This window comes from Mobula hypostoma, chromosome X1 (genome assembly GCF_963921235.1).
Source record: "Mobula hypostoma chromosome X1, sMobHyp1.1, whole genome shotgun sequence".
Taxonomy (NCBI): domain Eukaryota; kingdom Metazoa; phylum Chordata; class Chondrichthyes; order Myliobatiformes; family Myliobatidae; genus Mobula; species Mobula hypostoma.
The window spans coordinates 3,730,310-3,751,769 of NC_086128.1; the positions used below are offsets into that span (position 1 = coordinate 3,730,310).

General features: G+C 42.7%; 1 protein-coding gene across 4 annotated transcripts in view; it reads right to left on the bottom strand.

The window, feature by feature from the left end:
- Positions 1-21,460, bottom strand: part of LOC134340503 (progranulin-like) — a 77,415-nt gene that overhangs the window by 13,007 nt on the left and 42,948 nt on the right. For 3 of the 4 annotated variants that reach the window (XM_063037812.1, XM_063037813.1, XM_063037814.1), the window contains exons 9-12: positions 21,256-21,403; positions 10,807-10,904; positions 9,396-9,614; positions 3,095-3,325 (exon numbers count right to left, since the gene is read on the bottom strand). In XM_063037812.1, coding sequence (XP_062893882.1) covers positions 3,095-3,325; positions 9,396-9,614; positions 10,807-10,904; positions 21,256-21,403 — 696 coding nt within the window. The remainder of the gene's footprint in view (positions 1-3,094; positions 3,326-9,395; positions 9,615-10,806; positions 10,905-21,255; positions 21,404-21,460) is intronic. The other variant, XM_063037816.1, reaches the window with a different exon arrangement.

The window sequence follows — 21,460 nt, forward strand, 5'->3', positions numbered from 1 at the left end:
GCAGGATTTTCCTTTCAGGAAACCATGCTGGCTTTGGCCTATCTTGTCATGTGCCTCCAAGTACTGTGTAATCTCATCCCTAACATTCAATTCCAACAACATTGATGTCAGGCTAACAGGTCTATAGTTTCCTTTTTGCTGCCTCCCACCCTTCTTAAATAGCAGAGTAACATTTGCAGATTGATAGGTTCTTGGTTAGTCAAGGCATCAAAGGTTACAGGGAGAAGGCATGAGAACGGCATCAAGAGGGATAATAAATCAGCCATGATGGAATGGCAGATAGACTCCATGGGCCAAATGGCCCAATTTTGCTCCCATGTCTTAATGCCCAGAGCCAAACGCTCCTCATATGATAACCTTTTCATTCCTGGGATCATTCTCGTAAATCTCCTCTGAACCTTCTCCAATGCCAGTACACAGTTTCTTACACAAGGGACCCAAAACTGCTCACAATACTCCAAGCGTGGTCTGACCAATGCTTTATAAAGCCTCAACATTGCATCATTGACTTAGATGAGGGAATTAAATGCAGCATCTCCAAGTTTGCGGATAACACAAAGCTGGGCGGCAGTGTTAGCTGTGAGGAGGATGCTAAGAGGATGCAGGGTGACTTGGATAGGTTAGGTGAGTGGGCAAATTCATGGCAGATGCAATTTAATGTGGATAAATGTGAGGTTATCCACTTTGGTGGCAAAAACAGGAAAACAGATTATTATCTGAATGGTGGCCGATTAGGAGAAGGGGAGGTGCAACGAGACCTGGGTGTCATTATACACCAGTCATTGAAAGTGGGCATGCAGGTACAGCAGGCAGTGAAAAAGGTGAATGGTATGCTGGCATTCATAGTAAGAGGGTTCGAGTACAGGAGCAGGGAGGTACTACTGCAGTTGTACAAGGCCTTGGTGAGACCACACCTGGAGTATTGTGTGCGGTTTTGGTCCCCTAATCTGAGGAAAGACATCCTTGCCATAGAGGGAGTACAAAGAAGGTTCACCAGATTGATTCTTGGGATGGCAGGACTTTCATATGATGAAAGACTGGATGAACTAGGCTTATACTCGTTGGAATTTAGAAGATTGAGGGGGGGATCTTATTGAAACGTATAAAATTCTGAAGGGATTGGACAGGCTAGATGCAGGAAGATTGTTCCCGATGTTGGGGAAGTCCAGAACGAGGGGTCACAGTTTGAGGATAAAAGGGAAGCCTTTAAGGACCGAGATGAGGAAAAACTTCTTCACACAGAGAGTGGTGAATCTGTGGAATTCTCTGCCACAGGAAACAGCTGAGGCCAGTTCAATGGCTATATTTATGAGGGAGTTAGATATGGCCCTTGTGGCTACGGGGATCAGGGGGTATGGAGGGAAGGCTGGGGCGGGGTTCTGAGTTGGATGATCAGCCATGGTCATACTGAATGGCAGTGCAGGCTCGAAGGGCCGAATGGCCTACTCCTGCACCTATTTTCTATGTTTCTATCATTGGTCTTATATTCCAGTGAGCTTGATTAGTTTCTAAAGTGTTTAGCTGTTCTGCATGAACGCAAAAGCCAAAACAAGTGGACTTGGTAATGGGGACAGCTAATGGAATGTGTGTCCTCATTTCAAGAGAATTGGAGCATAAAAGTAAGGAAAGCTAATAGCAAAACATCTGGAGTACTGCAGCAATCCTGCTGCTATTTAAGAACATATTTCATTGAGGATTTCTCAAAGACCACTGGGACAATGCTGTCAGGGTGAAATAATCCTGTAACAAGTTGATAACTCAATAAAGAATGAGGCAACCCTATCAAACTGCAAGGTTCTTAGACTAGCTTGGGGTAAATGCTGAGATGGTATTCTCTCTCATGAACAGGTCAGAACCAGAGAGCATGGTCTTAAAATAGGGGTACACATTTAACATCCTTCCCTGAGGCCTACACGTCCTCAGAACTCCTTGTCAGAGCTGTGGGAGCTGAATCAATGTTCAAAACAGATGCAAATAGACTTGTGGAAAGGTAAATGAGCTTGATCCTACTAAACAGTGAAGCACATTTGAGTGTTGAATGGCCAACTCCCACTTCTACTGAAGGAGTTAGAGCCTAGGACAGGCCACAAATCCAATCAAGGAGATGCAAGACTGCAGATACTAGAAAATTCACGTCTACAAATCCAAACAGTTGATAATTTCTGACTGGTGTTAAAATACGAGCATTCTTAATGGAATGACAGCTGTGGATTTTTAGATGACTAACTTGTATTTTGAAAAGCATGAAATGAGAACAAGTTAAACCTGTTACTTCCTACATTAACTGGTTTTACCTCCATTTGTAGCATTTTATTATCCTGCAAGAAAACCCATTACAATTTACAGGTGGCACTGTACCTTGTGTCATTCCAAATGAACAGCTCCATTTCAAACTAAATTCTAATCGTGTTTAGCATCTCTATATGCAAAATAAAAACTGAGCTAGATTCATTAACTTCTGTCCAACATTTTCAACTTGCTCGATCTTTATTCACTTTATAAACAATATGAAGGAAACAAGCAAGACATTTTAAAATTTAAAATGTTCGAAGCTTCACAGGCTCGTTTTCCTGCCATGTAATGTAATGTAATGCAATGCCTGACCAGGGTGGTGGAGGGGGAGGTTTCATCCATAGGGTAGCAGGCAAGAGTCTGACACTCACTGCATACAAGACACAGCAGAAACAGGAAAGTAATTCAATGTGTACTCAAGGAGCTATGACTCCCAGGGCTATGATGGAATTAATCACAGTAGCTCTTTGACCAGCATGGAACAGCTTCTGTGTTGCAAATTTTCTGCATGCCATGAATGGTATGCAAACTCAGCTATAATTATCCCTCATCCAAAGATAATTGCTTATTGCACAAGAACAATGTGCTCATCTTTTTCCATCCCACATCGAAGAGCTGACTACAAAGTCTGAAAAGGCTTTATACTGTTGCAAAAGGAAGCACATGCAGAAAAGACTACATGCATGCATACAAAAACAAAGCACCAACCACATGGGAGCCACCATAGCACGATGACGAGAATAAATATGGAAACATTCACTCAGATGGCTCAAAAACTAACAACCAAGCAGTACCAACTAACCTGTGGAAGGGGACAGCAGGCCCACAATCCCGAGGCTAGCTTGCAGCAAGTGGAGCCTGATTGACACTTTACAGTTTCATCACACTGGATGTCTAAGGCTCCATCTTTCAAAATACTTGGTATTTTTGTTAACAGAGGAACAGAAATACTTCCTTTGTAACAGAGCCCTGCTTGAACATCACATGCGTAACCATTAGGGCAGCAATGAATGTTATCGGAACAGCAGACTCCCTGACAGAGAAAAGAAAAAGTTACTGTATCTCACAACCCAAATCATAATCCATATTATTTCATTCTAGTTGGTTAAACAGTTTTGCTGTAAAAGTTTATTGCCCACATGAAACCACAAGACTTGTACCACAGAGATTTTAGCATGCCATGCAATAAACTGAATGACCTGGCTTGCAAAACTAAATGTCATCTAAATGCAGCTAATATGGCCTTAACATCAAATAGTTGTTAAAGGATACCATGTCTCAATTTTCTGCACCAGTTTCTTTCAATTGGTTTAAAACCTCCAGTGTCACCAAGCCTCGTGACTGAGGTCCAGGATTCAAGCCACACTCCAAAAATATGTCTCAGTACAAACAACCTGGTGCAGTACAGAAGTAGAGCTGCAATGTCAGGGTATTATTGGAAACAAGACTTTCAAATTGTTAAATGAGATCTCAAACTAAATTTCTAGGCCATGTAGAAGTATTTTTATTTAAATTGTATGTTAAATTGTATGCAAACTTCTTCCCTCTAAATGGACATGAATCTTTGGACACTACCTCACTTTTTATAAAAAATAAAGTATTTCTGTTTTTGCATGTTTTAAAAAAATCTATTCAATATACGCAATTCATTTACTTGTTTATTGATTATTATTTTATTTTATTATTTTTTTCTGCTAGATTATGTATTGCATTGAACTGCTGCTGCTAAGTTAACAAATTTCACATCACATGCCAGTGATAATAAATCTGACTCCGATTCTAAAAAGCAGGAAGTGACCTGAAGTACAACCATCAACATTTGAAGGGAAGCTCAATTAATCTTTAATTACCTATGGGAGCAAACAGTCTGTCCACATCCTATGCAGTGCTTGTTGGACAGCTAGAAGTTTCCTTCGGGGACAAGGCTCAGGAGCTTGAAGACTCGTACGGCCAGATTTGGGAACAGCGTCTTTCCAACTGTGGTAAGACTGCTGAACGGATCCTGACCCGGATCTGGGCCGTACCCTCTAAATATCTGGACCTGCCTCTCGGTTTTTTTGCACTACCTTACTTCCCATTTTTCTATTTTCTATTTATGATTTATAATTTAAATTTTTAATATTTACTATCAATTTGTAATCCAGGGAGCACGAAGCGCAGAATCAAATATCGCTGTGATGATTGTACGCTCTAGTATCAACTGTTTGGCGACAATAAAGTAAATAAAGTAAAGTTTTATCATATAACATTAGTCAGCTTGCCTAGGACAACATTTTTCATTATTGCAGATGTCTAAATGACTATTAGGCAAAGAGAAAATGCTTCAGAACAAAATGTCAGATGTCAAACACTGGCTCCTAATGTGTATAATCAGATGGCTAATTGAATGTGCATTATAAAAAGAATCAGAAAAGGTGGTTATCAGAAGCATTCCCCAAGGTCAGGTAAATGACAAAAGCCTCAGCCTTTGTATGCATTCCTGCAGCACGTCTACCCTGCCATGCCAACTGTTGCACATTGCTACAATTAAGGTATAGTATATTACCTTTGATTACACACACACACACACACAGCTTAAGGTTAGGGTCATGTAAATAGAAGCACACATGCATTTACAGATCCCTGCCTGAAGACTACCCTTGGGGCCATTGAGGCAGCAATGTATATGATCTTCACAGTAAACTGCCTGTTACAGCAAAGTTAAAACATCAAATTAAACTGTGATTGCCAAGAGAATCCTGACAGAAGAGTCAAGTTCTGAAAATCATTTAACCCTGAAAATCATTCTAATAGAGATGTGGATAGTGGGAATGTACCAAACCATCTCAATTCATAATACAGCCCTAGGCACCAAATTAACTAATTGAATGGAGATCCAAGATCAAAAATTAATCTGAGGCTAATTAGCATCAATTGCAATCTTAGTTGACAGTAATCTCAATTGACAGCATTTCAGATTTACAGAAATCTGAGATTACTTGGTTCTCTGATTCCTTATGTAATGGGGGTGCAGTGGGGGGGGGGAAGAAGAGGCTGTAGTTATCTATAATTAAAGAATAATTCTGTTTAGAACTGAGGGCAATTTCTGTTGTCTGCTACTGATGGCAGTTGCAATAGCTTCATTCCCAATACTTAACATGCATTACACAAATCTCATTTTTATAAAGTCAGTAAAACAGAGGTTAAGTTTGATCTGTGAAACAACCTCAGAAATAGCTTCAGCACTTGATATTTCACTCAATGTTCAAGCAATCTATGAGAGACTAACATAATAAATGGTGGTGCAGGCTCGAAGGGCCGAATGGCCTACTCCTGCACCTATTTTCTATGTTTCTATGTCAATTTGGATTTATTACTGGGGAAGTGGCTCAGGCTACAAAGAAAGGACTCATTCTGCTAGGAGGTCCATGCTGATTCTCAGCCAAAAAAATTCAATAGTCCCATTTCCCTTTCTTCTACATGTTACAGGATTATATTCTTACATTTGCTCTTTGAGGCTTTTGCCACTTATCTGCTCCAGGGGCTAATTTACAGCAACCAATATACAAGCAAGTCTCGATACTTTTGAAGAAAAATGTAACAGTTGAAATGCACTGTCATGGACAGACTAACAATTAATATAATTAGCATCCAAGTTCAGGATCTGACTGCTCTGCATTGCTCTTATACATAACAGAAATACTACTTTAATGTTTATCACTATCATGTTGCCAAAGCTAAAATATTACTATAGTGGAAATTTGTGCTTAAAACTACAAACACAACTCAGACAACATTTTATGGGTGTAAACTCTGAAAACTGTTTCCCTCTTCAGAAGTGCCAAGCTTGAACATTTAGTGCTCATTTGAATTGTTGGCCAAGCATAGCTAAATTGGAGTTATAAGAACACAAAGATATAGGTACAGAAATAGGCCATTTGGCCCATCGAGTCTACTCCACCATTCAATCAGGGCTGATTCCGCCCCCCCCCCCCCCCAGTCAGCCCCACTCTTAGGCCTACTCCTCATAACCTTTGATGCCATGTCCAATCAACAACATGTCAGGCTCTGCCTTTAATACACCCAACGACCTGGCCTCCACAGCTGTCTGTGGTAACAAATTCCACTAATTCACCCTCTGGCTAAAGAATTTCTCTGCGTTTCTGTTTTAAATGAGCGCCCCTCTACCCTGAGACTGTGCCCTCTTGTCCTACTACTCCCTCATCATGGAAAACACCCTTTCAACATCTACTCTGTCTAGGCCTTTCAACATTCAGAAGGTTTCAATGAGATCCCCCTCATCCATCTAAATTCTAGCAAGTACAGACCTAGAGCTAGAGCTATCAAATGTTCCTCATATGATAACCCTTTCATTCCCAGAATAATCCTTCTGAACCTCCTCTAAACTCTCTCCAATGCCAGCACATCTTCTCTTGGAGATAAGCAGCCAAAAACTGTTCATGATACTCAAGGTGAGGCCTTATCCCACCTCCTGTAATGAGGTGACCAGAACTGAACACAGTACTCCAAGTGGGGTCTAACTGAGGCCTTACATAACTGTAACATTACCTCTCAGCTCTTGGACTCAATCTCAAGCTTGATGAAGGCCAATGCACTGTATGTCTACCTTCAATGTGTTTTGTTGCATTCTTACAGAATTCAATCAGGCTCCTAAGGCATGACCTGCCCTTGACAAAGCCATGCTGACAGTCCCCAATCAGATTAGGTCTCTCCAAATGCTCATAAATCCTGCCTCTCAGGATCTTCAACAACTTGCCCACCACCGAAGTAAGTCTCACTGGTCTATAATTTCCTGGGCTAGCTCCACTCCCTTTCAAGAAAGAGGGAACAACATCTGCAACCCTCCAATCCTCTGGTACTTCTGTCTCTATTGATGATGCAAAGATAGTTGCCAGAGGGTCAGCAATCTCCTTCCTCCCTTCCCACAGTAGCCTGGGGTACATCTCATCTGGTCCTGGCAACTTGTCTAACTTAATATCTTTCAAAAGCTCCAGCACATCCTCTTTCTTAATGTCTATATGCTCAAGCGTTTTAGTCTGCTGCGAGACATCCCCACAATTGTTTAAACCCTCCTCAATAGCATCAGCAAACCACCCTCCCAGGATATTGGTTCCCCTCCAGTTCAGGTGCAACCTGTCCCACTTGTAAAGGTCATCCCTTCCTCAGAAAAGGTTCCAATGATTCAAGAACTTGAAACCCTGCCCCCTGGCACCATCTCCTCAGTCACTCATTCATCTGCACTATTTTCCTGTTCTGACCTTCCCTAGCTCGTGGCACCAGCAGTAATCTGGAGATTACCACCTTGGAAGTCCTGCTCTTCAGCCTGCTTCCTAACTCCCTAAACTTACTGCACAGAACCTCTACCCCTCTCCTGCCTATGTCATTGGTACCAACATATACCACGACCTCTGGCTGCTGACCCCCCCTTCAAGAATGTTCTGCAACTGCTCAGAGACATCCTGGACCCTAGCACCTGGGAGGCAACACACTATCCTGGCATCTCTTTTACTGCCTCAGAATCTCCTTTCTGTCCCCCTAACTATCGAGTCCCCTGTGACTATTGCTCTGCCTGACTTCACCCTACCCTTCTGAGGCTCAGAGCCAACCACAGTGCTATTGGTCTGGCTGCTGCTGCCTTGCCCAGAAAGGTCATCCCCCTCATCAGTATCCAAAGGGGTATACCTGTTGCTGAGAGGAATGGCCACAGGGGACCCTGCACTGACTTCCTTCTCCCTTTACCTCTCTCCGTGTTCACCCATTTACTCCCCGAATTCTGCACTCTGGGTGTAACCACCTGCTCAAAAGTCGTATTTATCAATTGCTCTGCCTCCCGGATGATCCCAAGTTCATCCAACTCCAGCTCCTTAATGCGGTCTTTCATGAGCTGGAGTTGGCTGTACTTCCCACAGGTGTAGTCATCAGGGAGACCATCAGGCTCCATGAATTCCCACATCCCACAGGAGCATTCCACTGCCATATCTGCAATCCTGCCTGCACGGTACAATGGGCAACCATGGCCAAACCTTCTAATCTGTGTCTTTGGCCTCAGCCTCTTCTTGTTGAAGCCTCGAGTCAAAGCCTGAAACTCCTTCTCTCACCACTGGCCCACCCCCAAAAATGGCCACCCTGCTTGTCCCTTCTGTATTTTTATTTAATTTGCAGTGCTCTGCACCCAATGCCGAATTGACCTCCAGAATGTCTGAATGCCCCCAAAGCCATTTTGACACAGCTTTTCTATTTCCCGTTGTAATATGTGGCCTGACTCCCAGCTACTGGTGGGAGGCCTGTATATAATTGCCATCAGGGTTCTTTTACCCTTGTAGTTTCTTAACTCCAGCCACAAGGATTCAACATCTTCTGATCCATGTACATTTTCCTACTGATTTGGATCTGGATATGTGCAAGATTGATGCTTTTGAGCTAATAATCCAGGGCAAAAATGTTCATTTGAAAAAGCAAGATAGCAATTGAGAATCTGAATAAATAGTAAAGCAGTTGTTTCAGTAATTCATTAACCTTTTGTTCAGAAATAGGAGTGTATGGCACCTGACTCCCAAGTTTAATTTCCATGCTTCCCCTGAACTTGCTGAGTGTACTGGTTGCTGGATTATTAGAATGTCACTGTCTGGATTTTCAATTAAGAAAAACATGTTGACAAAATTAAACTGCATGTGATTAAAAGGCTTGGTAAATTCCAAATCGGCTGACAGATTGCATCTTAATCCACGTGTGCTCAGTGGGATAAGCTCAAGGTAAATACAGCAGCCAGAATCCCGATAAACCTTTCTTCCAACGGGACTAGTAGTCTGACCCAGCCCACTTATGTTGTGAACACCCACATTTATATCCCATTTCAGACGGGAAGCACCAGTACTTCTAAAACACAGAACAATACAGCCCAACACAGGCCTTTCGGTCCTCAACACTGTGCTGCCCTTTTAACCTACTCCACAATCAAGCTAACCCTTCTCTCCCATGTAGCTTTCACCCACCAGTTTTCTTTCATCTGTGCACCTAGTCTCAAGTTCAATAAAAATCCTCCATAACAGATGCAATTGTCAAAGTTCACCTGATTCAATTAAATATTTGCTTTTAAAACTAACCGCTGGCAGAGGGCAGCATCCCCACTCTCCCAAAGGATTCTTGCAACACGTCTGATCACTCTGGCAGCTACACTTGACATAAGTCGCAATCTCTTTCACAAGAGCTGGAGATTTGGTCATCCAAGGGATAGAAATGTCCTTCTGGTGACATGCTCCAGTATCAGGCGAACAAATCGAGCCGTGTGGACAACAGTGTACATGATCACTGCAGCAAACTGCCTGATGAGAGAAAATAAAAGACTCATTGTAATTAGCTGCATGAGCAAAAATTAGTACATTGTTTTATATTATTACAATGTTAGAACTTGTATTTCTGACCATTCCTCTTGGTAAAACCATACAAATGAGGAATCCATGCAGAATAGAACACTAGAAACAAGCCTAGGAGTGAATACCATTGATAACTGTATCCATCTATGGATATATTTGTACCATTTTTCTTCAGTGTTTGAAAGAAGCCAAAGTATAACAAATCTCAAAGCTTAAAGCTTATATGCAAGAAATGAACATGGTCACATCTCCATAGTTGGCTGAAGATTGGGGAAAAACATGGCACTACAGGACAATATGGACAATTATTCAGATTATCCAATGGACTGCAGTGGCTGTCTACGTGATAGGTAAGTATTCCTATTTCAATGGTTATGGATACCACCAAACTGGGGCATGTGATTTTTGCGCCTCCAAGACACACGATATTAATGAATTTCCAAAATAGGTATGTAACACGCATGTGATTTTGCGCCTCCAAGACACACGACATTAATGAACTTCCAAAATGGGTATGTAAAATGCATGTGATTTTGCGCCTCCAAGACACACGATATTAATGAACTTCCAAAATGGGTACGTAACACGCGTGTGATTTTTGCGCCTCCAAGCCACATAATATTAATTAATTTTTAGAACTGGCAGATACATTGTAAAGCAGTGAGGGCTTATTGAATTTGTACAAAATTAATTCACTGACAGTAAACAGTTCTGGTCTCCATGTTGGAACTAATAATTAAATCTTGCGTTCAAGGCTGTGGCAGCCATTTCCCCCCCACCTAAATGAATTTCCTACTTATTTTCTGAAAAACTGCCCTTTTGTGGACTATAGTTCTGCCTCTTATTAGCTGAGCCCTGATAGTTACAAAGTTCAAGGCTGACGTTGCCCAACAACCACATGGTCAGTTTGATGCTGAGAATTAAATCATTTTCCCTCTCCAAAATCTAAGCAACTGAAGCTTGGCACCCCATTCTTCAGATTTCTAATACAGAACTAGTAACTCAACATTGATCAGCAGTTTGCATGGCTCAACTGGTTCAGTACTTAAAACCTATTGTAAAGCTTCTCTACAATGCTGATACAATTGTCAAATAGGCCAAAAAATGAAGCACCTCATTTCAAGTGTATAAATAATCTTACATTTGGCAAAGGACAACATCCATAATCTCCTGAGGCAAGAATGCAGCATGTATTATTGTCAGGGCAGGCCACAGTCTCATTGCACTTCACTACATGAACTGCAAAGAAAATACGATAAAGTTACCAATTAATTGAACAAAACTACTGAAATCATATGTAGCAAGGAAAAAAAAAAATCAGGAAAGAGAAGGCAGGGGGATGTGCAGGGGTAAAAAGCCAATTTAATTCTAATGGCAAGACTCACTTACAAAACCCCAAGATAGCAGCATATTTAAGTTTCTCCCTCTGCCATGAATTTGGAAGAGTTTGTTAAGGAATCTGAAGATAAGATTGTGTCTCCCACTTCAATTTGTTTTTTTTGTATTTATTGAGTTACAGCACAGAATGGGGCCTTCCAGCCGCGCAACCCAGCAATTCACCCAATTTAAATCTTAGCATAATCACACGACGATTTACAATGCCCAATTAACCTACCAACTGCTAGGTCTTTGGAAACCCACACAGTCACGGGGAGAATGTACAACCTCCTTACAAGCAGCAGTGAGAATTGTATCCTGGTCGCTGGTACTGTAAAGTGTTGCGCTAACCACTATGCTACCATGCAATGTATAACAAAACTTAGTTACTGTATAACAGCTTTGGATAATTACATTCAGTCCAACAAAAAAAGGTATGAAAGCTCAAGGTAATTATTAAATTGCATACATGTCAGCATGTTCTACCCCTAGATTCATTTTCTTGCAGGCATTCATAGTAACTAGAAAGAAACAACAACCAATGAAATGTACACAAAAATGAACAATGTGTAAAAAAAAAGCAAATAAAGCAATAATAAATAAATATGCAATAAATATCACCACAATGATACAAGTCCTTGAGAGCAAGTCCATAGGTTGTGGAATCAGTTCAGTATTGAGATGAGTGAAGTTACCCACTTGGGTTCAAGAGCATGACAACTAAGAGGTGGTTGCAGGAGGCTGAGGAACAGTTACAGGATTGCTTTGAGTCAGTGGACTGGGCCATGTTCAAGCACTCATCTGAAGACCTGAATGACTACACCAGGGCCATTACAGACTTTATTAATACAGCTGTAGATGAGTGTGGCAGCACAAAATCGTTCAAGGTTTCCCCCAATCAGAAGCCCTGGATGAAACTTGACATCTGGAATTTGCTGAGAGCCAGATCAGAGGCATTCAAGTATAAAGATCAAGAATGCTACAGGATGTGCAGGTATGAACTCCAAAAAGCAATCTTTCTGGGGAAGGAAAAGATTCTGGACTAGACTGGAACAGATTCTGGACAGCTGAGGCCAGGTTTGAATGCTATAACCTCCAACAAAGTTAAATCATGTGACATAGGGGACAGCAGAGCTTTGTTTCCAGATGAGCTCAATGTCTTCTCTGATTACTCTGACTACCAGAACAGGGGGGGAACCATTGCGCATCATGTCTCGCAATGATCCTTCGGTCTCAGTACCTGAAGATGACACACGGGCTGCCTTCAAGAAAGTGAATCCAAGGAAAGCATCCAGTCCGAACGGAGTACCTGGCACCGAGTACTGAAGACCTGTGCCAACCAACTGCCTGGTGTATTCAGATATCTTTATCCTCACTCAGGCAGTGTGTGGTACCCACCTGCTTCAAGCAGGCTTCAATCGTACCGGTGCACAAGAAGAGCGTGGCAACCTGTCTAAATGACTACTGACCAATGGCACTTACATCCTTAGTGATGAAGTGTTGAGAGGCTGGTGTTGAAACATATCAGCTCCTGCCTGAGTGACAACTTGGATCCACTAATTTGCCTACTGAAGCAACAGGTCCACAGTAGATGCCACCTCATTGGCTATCCACACAACCCTGGAACATCTGGACAGTAAAGATGCATACATCAGGATGCTCTTTATCAATTACAGCTCAGCATTTCATACCATCATCCCCTCTAAACTTATCAGTAAACTCCAAGACCTGGGCCTTAATACCTCCTTGTGCAATTGGACCTGGGTTTCCTCACTTGTTTTTGCAAATCTGAACTGACTGTGGACTGAGGATTGGAGGGTGGCTAATGTAACCCCACTTTTTAAAAAAGGAGGGAGAGAGAAACCGGGGAATTATAGACTGGTTAGCCTAACATCGGTGGTGGGGAAACTGCTGGAGTCAGTTATCAAGGATGTGATAACAGCACATTTGGAAAGCGGTGAAATGATCGGACAAAGTCAGCATGGATTTGTGAAAGGAAAATCATGTCTGACGAATCTCATAGAATTTTTTGAGGATATAACTAGTAGAGTGGATAGGGGAGAACCAGTGGATGTGGTTTTGGATTTTCAAAAGGCTTTTGACAAGGTCCCACACAGGAGATTAGTGAGCAAACTTAAAGCACACGGTATTGGGGGTAAGGTATTGATGTGGATAGAGAATTGGTTGTTAGACAGGAAGCAAAGAGTGGGAATAAACGGGACCTTTTCAGAATGGCAGGCAGTGACTAGTGGGGTACCGCAAGGCTCAGTGCTGGGACCCCAGTTGTTTACAATATATATTAATGACTTGGATGAGGGAATTAAATACAGCATCTCCAAGTTTGCGGATGACACAAAGCTGGGTGGCAGTGTTAGCTGTGAGGAGGATGCTAAGAGGATGCAGGGTGACTTGGATAGGTTGGGTGAGTGGGCAAATTCATGGCAGATGCAATTTAATGTGGATAAATGTGAAGTTATCCACTTTGGTGGCAAAAATAGGAAAACAGATTATTATCTGAATGGTGGCCGATTAGGAAAAGGGGAGGTGCAACGAGACCTGGGGGTCATTATACACCAGTCATTGAAAGTGGGCATGCAGGTACAGCAGGCGTGAAAAAGGCGAATGGTATGCTGGCATTTATAGCAAGAGGATTCGAGTACAGGAGCAGGGAGGTACTACTGCAGTTGTACAAGGCCTTGGTGAGACCACACTTGGAGTATTGTGTGCAGTTTTGGTCCCCTAATCTGAGGAAAGACATCCTTGCCATAGAGGGAGTACAAAGAAGGTTCACCAGATTGATTCCTGGGATGGCAGGACTTTCATATGAAGAAAGACTGGATGAACTGGGCTTGTACTCGTTGGAATTTAGAAGATTGAGGGGGGATCTGATTGAAACGTATAAAATCCTAAAGGGATTGGACAGGCTAGATGCAGGAAGATTGTTCCCGATGTTGGGGAAGTCCAGAACGAGGGGTCACAGTTTGAGGATAAAGGGGAAGCCTTTTAGGACCGAGATGAGGAAAAACTTCTTCACACAGAGAGTGGTGAATCTGTGGAATTCTCTGCCATAGGAAACAGTTGAGGCCAGTTCATTGGCTATATTTAAGAGGGAGTTAGATATGGCCCTTGTGGCTACGGGGATCGGGGGTATGGAGGGAAGGCTGATGCAGGGTTCTGAGTTGGATGATCAGCCATGATCATAATAAATGGCGGTGCAGGCTCGAAGGGCCAAATGGCCTACTCCTGCACCTATTTTCCATCTCCTCCACAATCTCCCTCAGCACAGGAGCACTGCAGGGATGTGTGTTTAGCCACAGTCATAGGTGTAAGATGAGTAGAGCAGGGGACTAAGTACAGCTCCAACACTGTATACAAGTTTGCTGATGGCACCACTGTTGTGGACTGTATCAAAGGTGGTGATGAATCAACATACAGGAGGGAGACCGAAAACTTGGCTGAGTGGTGTCATAACAACAACCTCTCACTCAATGTCAACAAGACCAAGGAACTGACGATAGATTTCAGGTGAGGGAAACCAGAGGCCCATGAGTCAGTAACCCAGGTTCAATTGCACAAGGAGGTGTTAAGGCCCAGGTCTTGGAGTTTACTGATTAGTTTAGAGGGGATGATGGTATTAAATGCTGAGCTGAGTAATCAGAGGATTAGAAATATAGAGGATCAGTAACTTTAAATTCCTGGGTGTCACCATCTCAGAGAACCTGTCCTGGATCCATCAGAGAAATATAATTGCAAAGAAAGCATGACAGTGCCTCTAATTCCTCAGGAGTTTGCAGAGATTCGGCATGTTATCAAAAAATAAAAGTGTGCTGACTGGCTGCATTACAGCCTAGTATGGGAACACCAATGCCATTGAGTGGAAAATCCTACACAAGATAGTGGATTCGGCCCAGCATATCACAGGTAAAACCCTCCCAACCATTGAGCACACCTACGTGAAACATTTCCTGTGAAAAGCAGCATCCAAAGATCCTCATCACCCAGGCCATGCTCTTTTCTCACTGCCATCAAGCAGAAGGTACAAGAGCCTCGGGACTCACACCACCTCATACCCCTCAATCATCAGGCTCTTGTACAAAGGGGGATAGCTACATTCATTCTATTTCATTATTATTCTACACTCATTTTATATAAAAAGAGGTGCTGCCATGCCTTCTTTGCAAAGGCACTTGCATGCTGGACCCAGGACAGATCCTCTGAAATATCAAGGAATTTTAAAGTTGCCGACCTTCTCCACCTCTGAACCTCAATATGGCACTGGAGCTGTGCTTAGCCTCAGTCACAAGTATAAGCGAATAGAGCAGGGGGCTAAGCACACAGCTTTGTAGTGCACCTGTGGTGACGGAGATTGTGGAGATGTTGCTGCCAATCCAAACTAACTGGGGTCTGCAAGAGAGGAGCCCGTTACACAAGGAAGTAATGTGCCCTAGGTCTTGGAGCTTATTGATTAGTTTTGCGCGGATGATCATGTTTATTGCAGAGCTGTAGTCAATGAAGAAGCAAGTCACTCCTCAGGGACTTCACAGTAGGTGCTACTTTATGATAGTCATTGAGGCAAAGGGTTAAAGTCAACCAAAGATAATAAATATGTTAAGCCAATTTATTAAGCAGGCAGGAAAGGACAAGACAGTACATTAAGACGTTGGGATGTCATTCACATTTAGAGTTGTCAAGCTTTGCAGTACAGTAACAAAGTTTCAGCTATTGAGCTGAGGTCTCCATTGTTCTGTGAAACCACACCTGATTTCATCTCAACTTCAACTGCCTCCCTTGGTTTTACCAACACCATTTGAATTCTTGGCCAGCTCCTGGCATAAAAGACGCCTTACTTCCAACTTCCAGTGTGTCTTAGAGGTGGCATAATAAAGCCAATGTGGGAACAACATTGAGAGAGAGACAACATTATAGAGAGAGTCACTGATGGGTAGGCAGATGGCTGGTTTGCAAGGTGCTCTTTTTGCAAGGCTCAGTATTTTACTATCAGTCTGGTATTTTATTCCCATACAGGGCTCAATCCATTTGGAGAATGACATGGCTTGCTCAACACAACTGAGTATAACTAGAGCTTCAATATTGGGGATTTTGGTGAAAGAGAACATTGAATGGTTTACTTTTCTTTCCATAGAATTGGGAAAAATTCAGAGGCTGCATTTCTGGTATTATTCTATTGCCTTGAAATGTCTACTTCAGGTAGTCAGACAGGGATCACTATTGTTGATAAACCATGAGTTTTCTACAACTGCAGATGCTGCATCTGCCTTTAAACCTCTGGTGAAGCGGGAATTTCCTCTATTGACCAAAGGCACATTGAAAGCTGTGCAGAATTTCAACCGTTGCCTTGAGGGAGGGAATGTAGAATACCCTCCTCTAATATGGTTCCATTCAAAGAGACTTTAACAATTAGAATAAACTAAAGGAATATCTGTGGTAAAATAAAGTCCAAAACAGTTCATATTAAAGAATTGCTCATTCAAGTCAAAGGGCAGTAGTAATGGAAATAGGAAATCACCCAAATTAGAAGAGAGAAAACAAAAGGGGGAACGCTAAATATTAGATGCAATTTGGAAGAATCTAATATGCTCAGTCGGAAGACACGATAGAACTCCATGCTCACATTAATCTTTGCTGGAACAGTATAGGAGGCAGAGGGGCACGAGATCACAAAGGAGTAACAAGCAACTGGAAGATCAGTATCACACATCCAGAAGCAGCTAGCAAAGTAGTCTTCCACCATGTTTGGTGTCTCCAAAGTAAAGTCGATTACATTGTTCTACCAATGGTGTATACTGCTCGCAATTACTGCTTAATCGGGCAAGTACACAAGAGTCATAGAAAAGTAAAGCACACAAAAAGGACCTTCAGCCTACCTAGTTCATGTCAAAACCATTTAAACTGCCTACTCCATCAACTTGAACTCCACACCCCTACCCATGTACCTTTTCTGAAACACTGAAATAGAGTGCAGTTCACTCTGCACACTCATGACCCTCTGAGTGAAGTTTCCCTTGTTTCCTTTAACTTTTTCCACCCTTAATCCATGACCTCTAATTGTAGTCCCACCCAACCTCAGTGGAAAAAGCCTGCATTTACCATATCTACACCTCTCAATTTTGCATACCTCTATCCAATCTCCTCTCAATCTTATACATTCCAAGGAATAAAGGCCTAATCTATTCAATCTTACTTTGTAAAACAGGTCCACCAGGCCCAGCAACCTCCCTGCAAATTCTTCCTGCACTCCTTCAACCATATTTACATCTTTCCTGTAGGTAGGTGACCAAAACTGTACACAATACTCCAAATTAGGCCTCACCATCTTCTTATACAACTTCAACATAACATCCTATTTCCTGTACTCAATAAAACACACAAAAAATGGAGTAACTCAGCAGGCCAGGCAGCGTCTATGGAAAAAGAAAGTACAGTTGGCTTATCAGGCGGAAACCCTTCAGCAGGATTCAATATTTTGATTTGAAGGCCAATGTGCCAAAAGCTTTCTTAATGACCTCATCTACCTGTGACACCACTTTCAATTACAGACCTGTATTCCCAGATCTCTTTGTTCTGCCACACTCCTCAGTGCCCTACTGCTCACTGTGTAGGACCTACCCTGGTTGGTCGTATTGAAGTACAACACCTCGCACTGTCTGCATCAAGTTCCATCAGATCCTGCTGCAAGTCATGATAGCATTTCTCACTATCCACTACACCCCCAATCTTAATATCAGCTGCAAGTTTACTGATCCAGTTAACCATATTATCATCCAGATTGTGGATACAGAACAAGGACCCAGCACCGATCCCTGCAGCACACCACTAGCCACAGGACTCCAGTCAGAGAGGCAACCATTTACTACACTCTGGCTTCACCCAAAAAGCCAATATCTAATCCAATTTACTACCTCATCTTGGAAGGCCAAGCGACTTAACCTTCTTGACCAGCCTCTTATGTGAGACTTTTGTCAAATGCAACTACTTTTTCTTAACCAGGGCCTCAATATCTCTTGAAAACCTAGGTTCCCTAAACCTGTTATCTTTACCTTTTATTCTGACAGGCACATACAAGCTTTGTACTCAATATCACTTTGAAGGCCTCCCATTTACTAATACATTTTTTGCCAGAAAACAGCCTGTCCCAATCCACAGTTACCACATCCATCTTGATACCATCAAAATTGACCTTTCTTCAATTTAGATCTCAACCCACAGATCAGACCTATCTTTTTTGCACATTTACCTTGAAACTAATGGCACTGTGGTCACTGGATGAAAAGTGATCCCCCTACACAACTTCTGTCACCTGCCCTGTCTCATTCCCTAATAGCAGATCAAGTATTGCACACTCTCTCGTTGGGACTTATACATACTGGTTAAGGAAACTTTCCTGAACACATTGGACAAACTCTATCCCATCTAGTCCTTTTACAGTGTAATGCCCTGGTTAAGATTTCTACTGCTGTACTGTGAGGCATTTTTATTTTAGCAGTTTTCTGCAAAAGCAGTGCAAGTGTTCTGGCTTCAGCTTAAGACATGGAGCCATGTTGTCCAACTTAGGAATGTTGTGTCAGCCAGTTGTAACTTCCTGCCCAGTGGAAGATTTAAGAAAGTTGGGCAGGATCAGATTTCTGAAGGACAGTAGTCTGATTTAGGGTCTTTTGGGCAGGAGCTGCTGAGCAGAGCACAAGGGAAGATGCCGCAGAATGCCATTCAAAGGAGAGATCCTATTGTAACAAGTGTTTTGTGCAGATGAATGGTTCCAAAGAAGTGCCAATACTCCTGAGAGAGACAGTTTGTTCGAGATGGTCTTTGAAGGAAAGTCGAACTGTAACTGGTGTCCTTCATCTGGAATGTGGGTTCAGCCCGCGAATAAAGTGATACACCCGACTACTCCAGAAATGAGCTCCAATATCTGCGTGCAAATTTGAACTGGTTTGGCTGTAATCAGCCCTTTTCTCTGTTCTTTCTCCTGTTAGCTATTTGATAAGTTGAAGATCAGTAAATACACTTCCTTTGTAAATTATGCTGCTGTACAATCTGTCATTTCTGGGGCTGATAATTGTGTGTGAGCAGTATTTACACAGCATTCACAACAATCAACATTCCTCAACTGGAACATCCTAACCTTCCGGTTTGATCAAACCTCAAATCATTTCAACCCTAGACTTATTTTGTTTATGAGAGGTGGCCTTCTCACGGTTGAGTCACGTGGCTGTTAGAGTCAGCTAACAAGCCAAGTTGGTATACGAGCCCTGGTGAGAGAGTTGCAACAGTATGGGATTCTTCGTCAATCTAGAAAGTTAAAATTGCCTACTTCCAACAGTCTGTAAACTCTGCAAATTTGTTCCTCCAAATCCCTCAGACGGTTGGGTGGTCTGTAACATAGCCCTTTTAACATGGTCATACCTTTCTCATTTCCTTGTTCCACTCATAACATCTCACTAGTCAAGTTCTCCAGTCTGTCCTGATGAAGCATTTTGTGACATTTTCTCTGACCAGTAATACCACCCCTCCTCCTTTAATCCCTCCCACTCTCACGTCCAAAACAACTGAAACCCAGAATATTGAGCTGCAAGTCCTGCCCCTCCTGCAACCAAGTCTCACTTATGGCTACAATACAACTCTAGGTGTTGATCCATGCCCTGATCTCATTTGCCTTTCCTACAATACTTCATACATTGAAATATACACAGCGCAGGACACTGGTCACACCCTGCTCAACCTTTTGACTCCTAACTTTGCCTGAGGTCTTAACAACATCCACCTCTACAATCTCTCCACTAACTGTTCTACCACTCTGGTTCCCATTCCCCCGTAATTCTAGTTTACACCCCACCATGCAGCATTAGCAACCCCCCTCCCCCCGGCTAGGACGTTACTCCCCTTCCAGTCTCTCAATCACATAGCATGGGTAATAATGCTGAGATCACAACCCTGGAGGTGCTGCCCTTTAACTTAGCACCCAACTCCCTATGCAGAACCTCATCAGTCATCCTACCCATGTCATTGCTACCAGGATGAACCACGACCTCTCTCAAGAATGCTGAGGACTTTATCAGAGATGCACCAGACCCCGGCACCCGGGAGGCAATATACCACCTGAGAAACTTGTTCTCATCGACAGAACCTCCTTTCTGTTCTATCACCACAGCTTGCCTTTTCTCCCCCTTCCCTCCTGAATCGCAGAGTCAGACGCAGTGTCAGAGACCCAACTACTGTGACTTTCCTCTGTTAGGTCAACCACTTCCCCCACCCCCACCCCCCCCCAAAATAGTATCCAAAGTGATATACTTGTTGAAGGGGAATGGCCACAGGGGTACTCTTCAGTGGCTCCTTAACCCCTTTCCATTTCCTGACAGTCACCCAGTTTCCTGTGTCCTGCACCTTGGGTTTAACTACCTCTCTATATGTCCTGTCTATCACCCGTTCAGCCTCCCGAATGATCCAGAGTTCATCCAGTTCCAGCTCCAACTCCTTAACACAGTTTGTTAGAAGTTGCAGCTGGATGTACCTCTCACAGTTGTAGTCACCAGGGACACTGGAGGTTTCACTGCCTTCCTGCAAGAGGGGTATTCAACTACCCCACCTGGCATCTCTACTGTCCTAGCTGAACAGATATAAAGAAGGAAGAACAAACTGTGTGTGCAAGTGCGTGGAACTCTACCTACAGCTTTTTTTGCCTTCTCACTGAAGCCTCAAAAAGCCAAAGCCCCAAAAAGCCCACTCTGTCCACTCCAATGATGGCAGCTCTGACAATGGCCACACCACTTGCTCCTGCCTTGCTTTAACTTGTTCTTGCCAATCAATCCCGAACTCTGAATGGCTGCTGCTCAAAGTTCCAAACTGCCACTAACTTTTCTACTTAATTGGCAAACCTGAGTGAACTATGCCTTCTCAGGCTTCCAATCTCTCCGATTTGGTGCTCTTAATGGCAAGGAAGGTATAGTATCTGCAACTACATGGCAGGAGAATAGCTCTTAATGGACATTGTATAACGAGCCAGAGCATCCCAGAGGTTACCACCCAAAAAAATTAAGTTTGTTATGTGGTGGTTTCAGGTTAAAGTTGAGATATTATTTAGTTTCCTCACTGATCACACAGAAGTTTTTATAATAGAAGCTTCAAATTAATGAAGAGATCCATGCAGGTTAAACCATAATTTAGGGTGTGAGGTAATAGTAATTAGGATTAAAAATACCTCCAGTGTTCTTCATGGCAAATCGTCTGCGGGCTGGAAATTTTTTCCACATTTCCATCACTCCATATTCGGACAAACACTTGGAATGCTTCACATCACACCTGGTATCAGTAGGACAACAATGCTGGTGGTCCTCACAACATACAGCCTTTACAAGAAAAAGTAGTGACAAGTACAGAAATATATTCTAATTATCCATATGGAT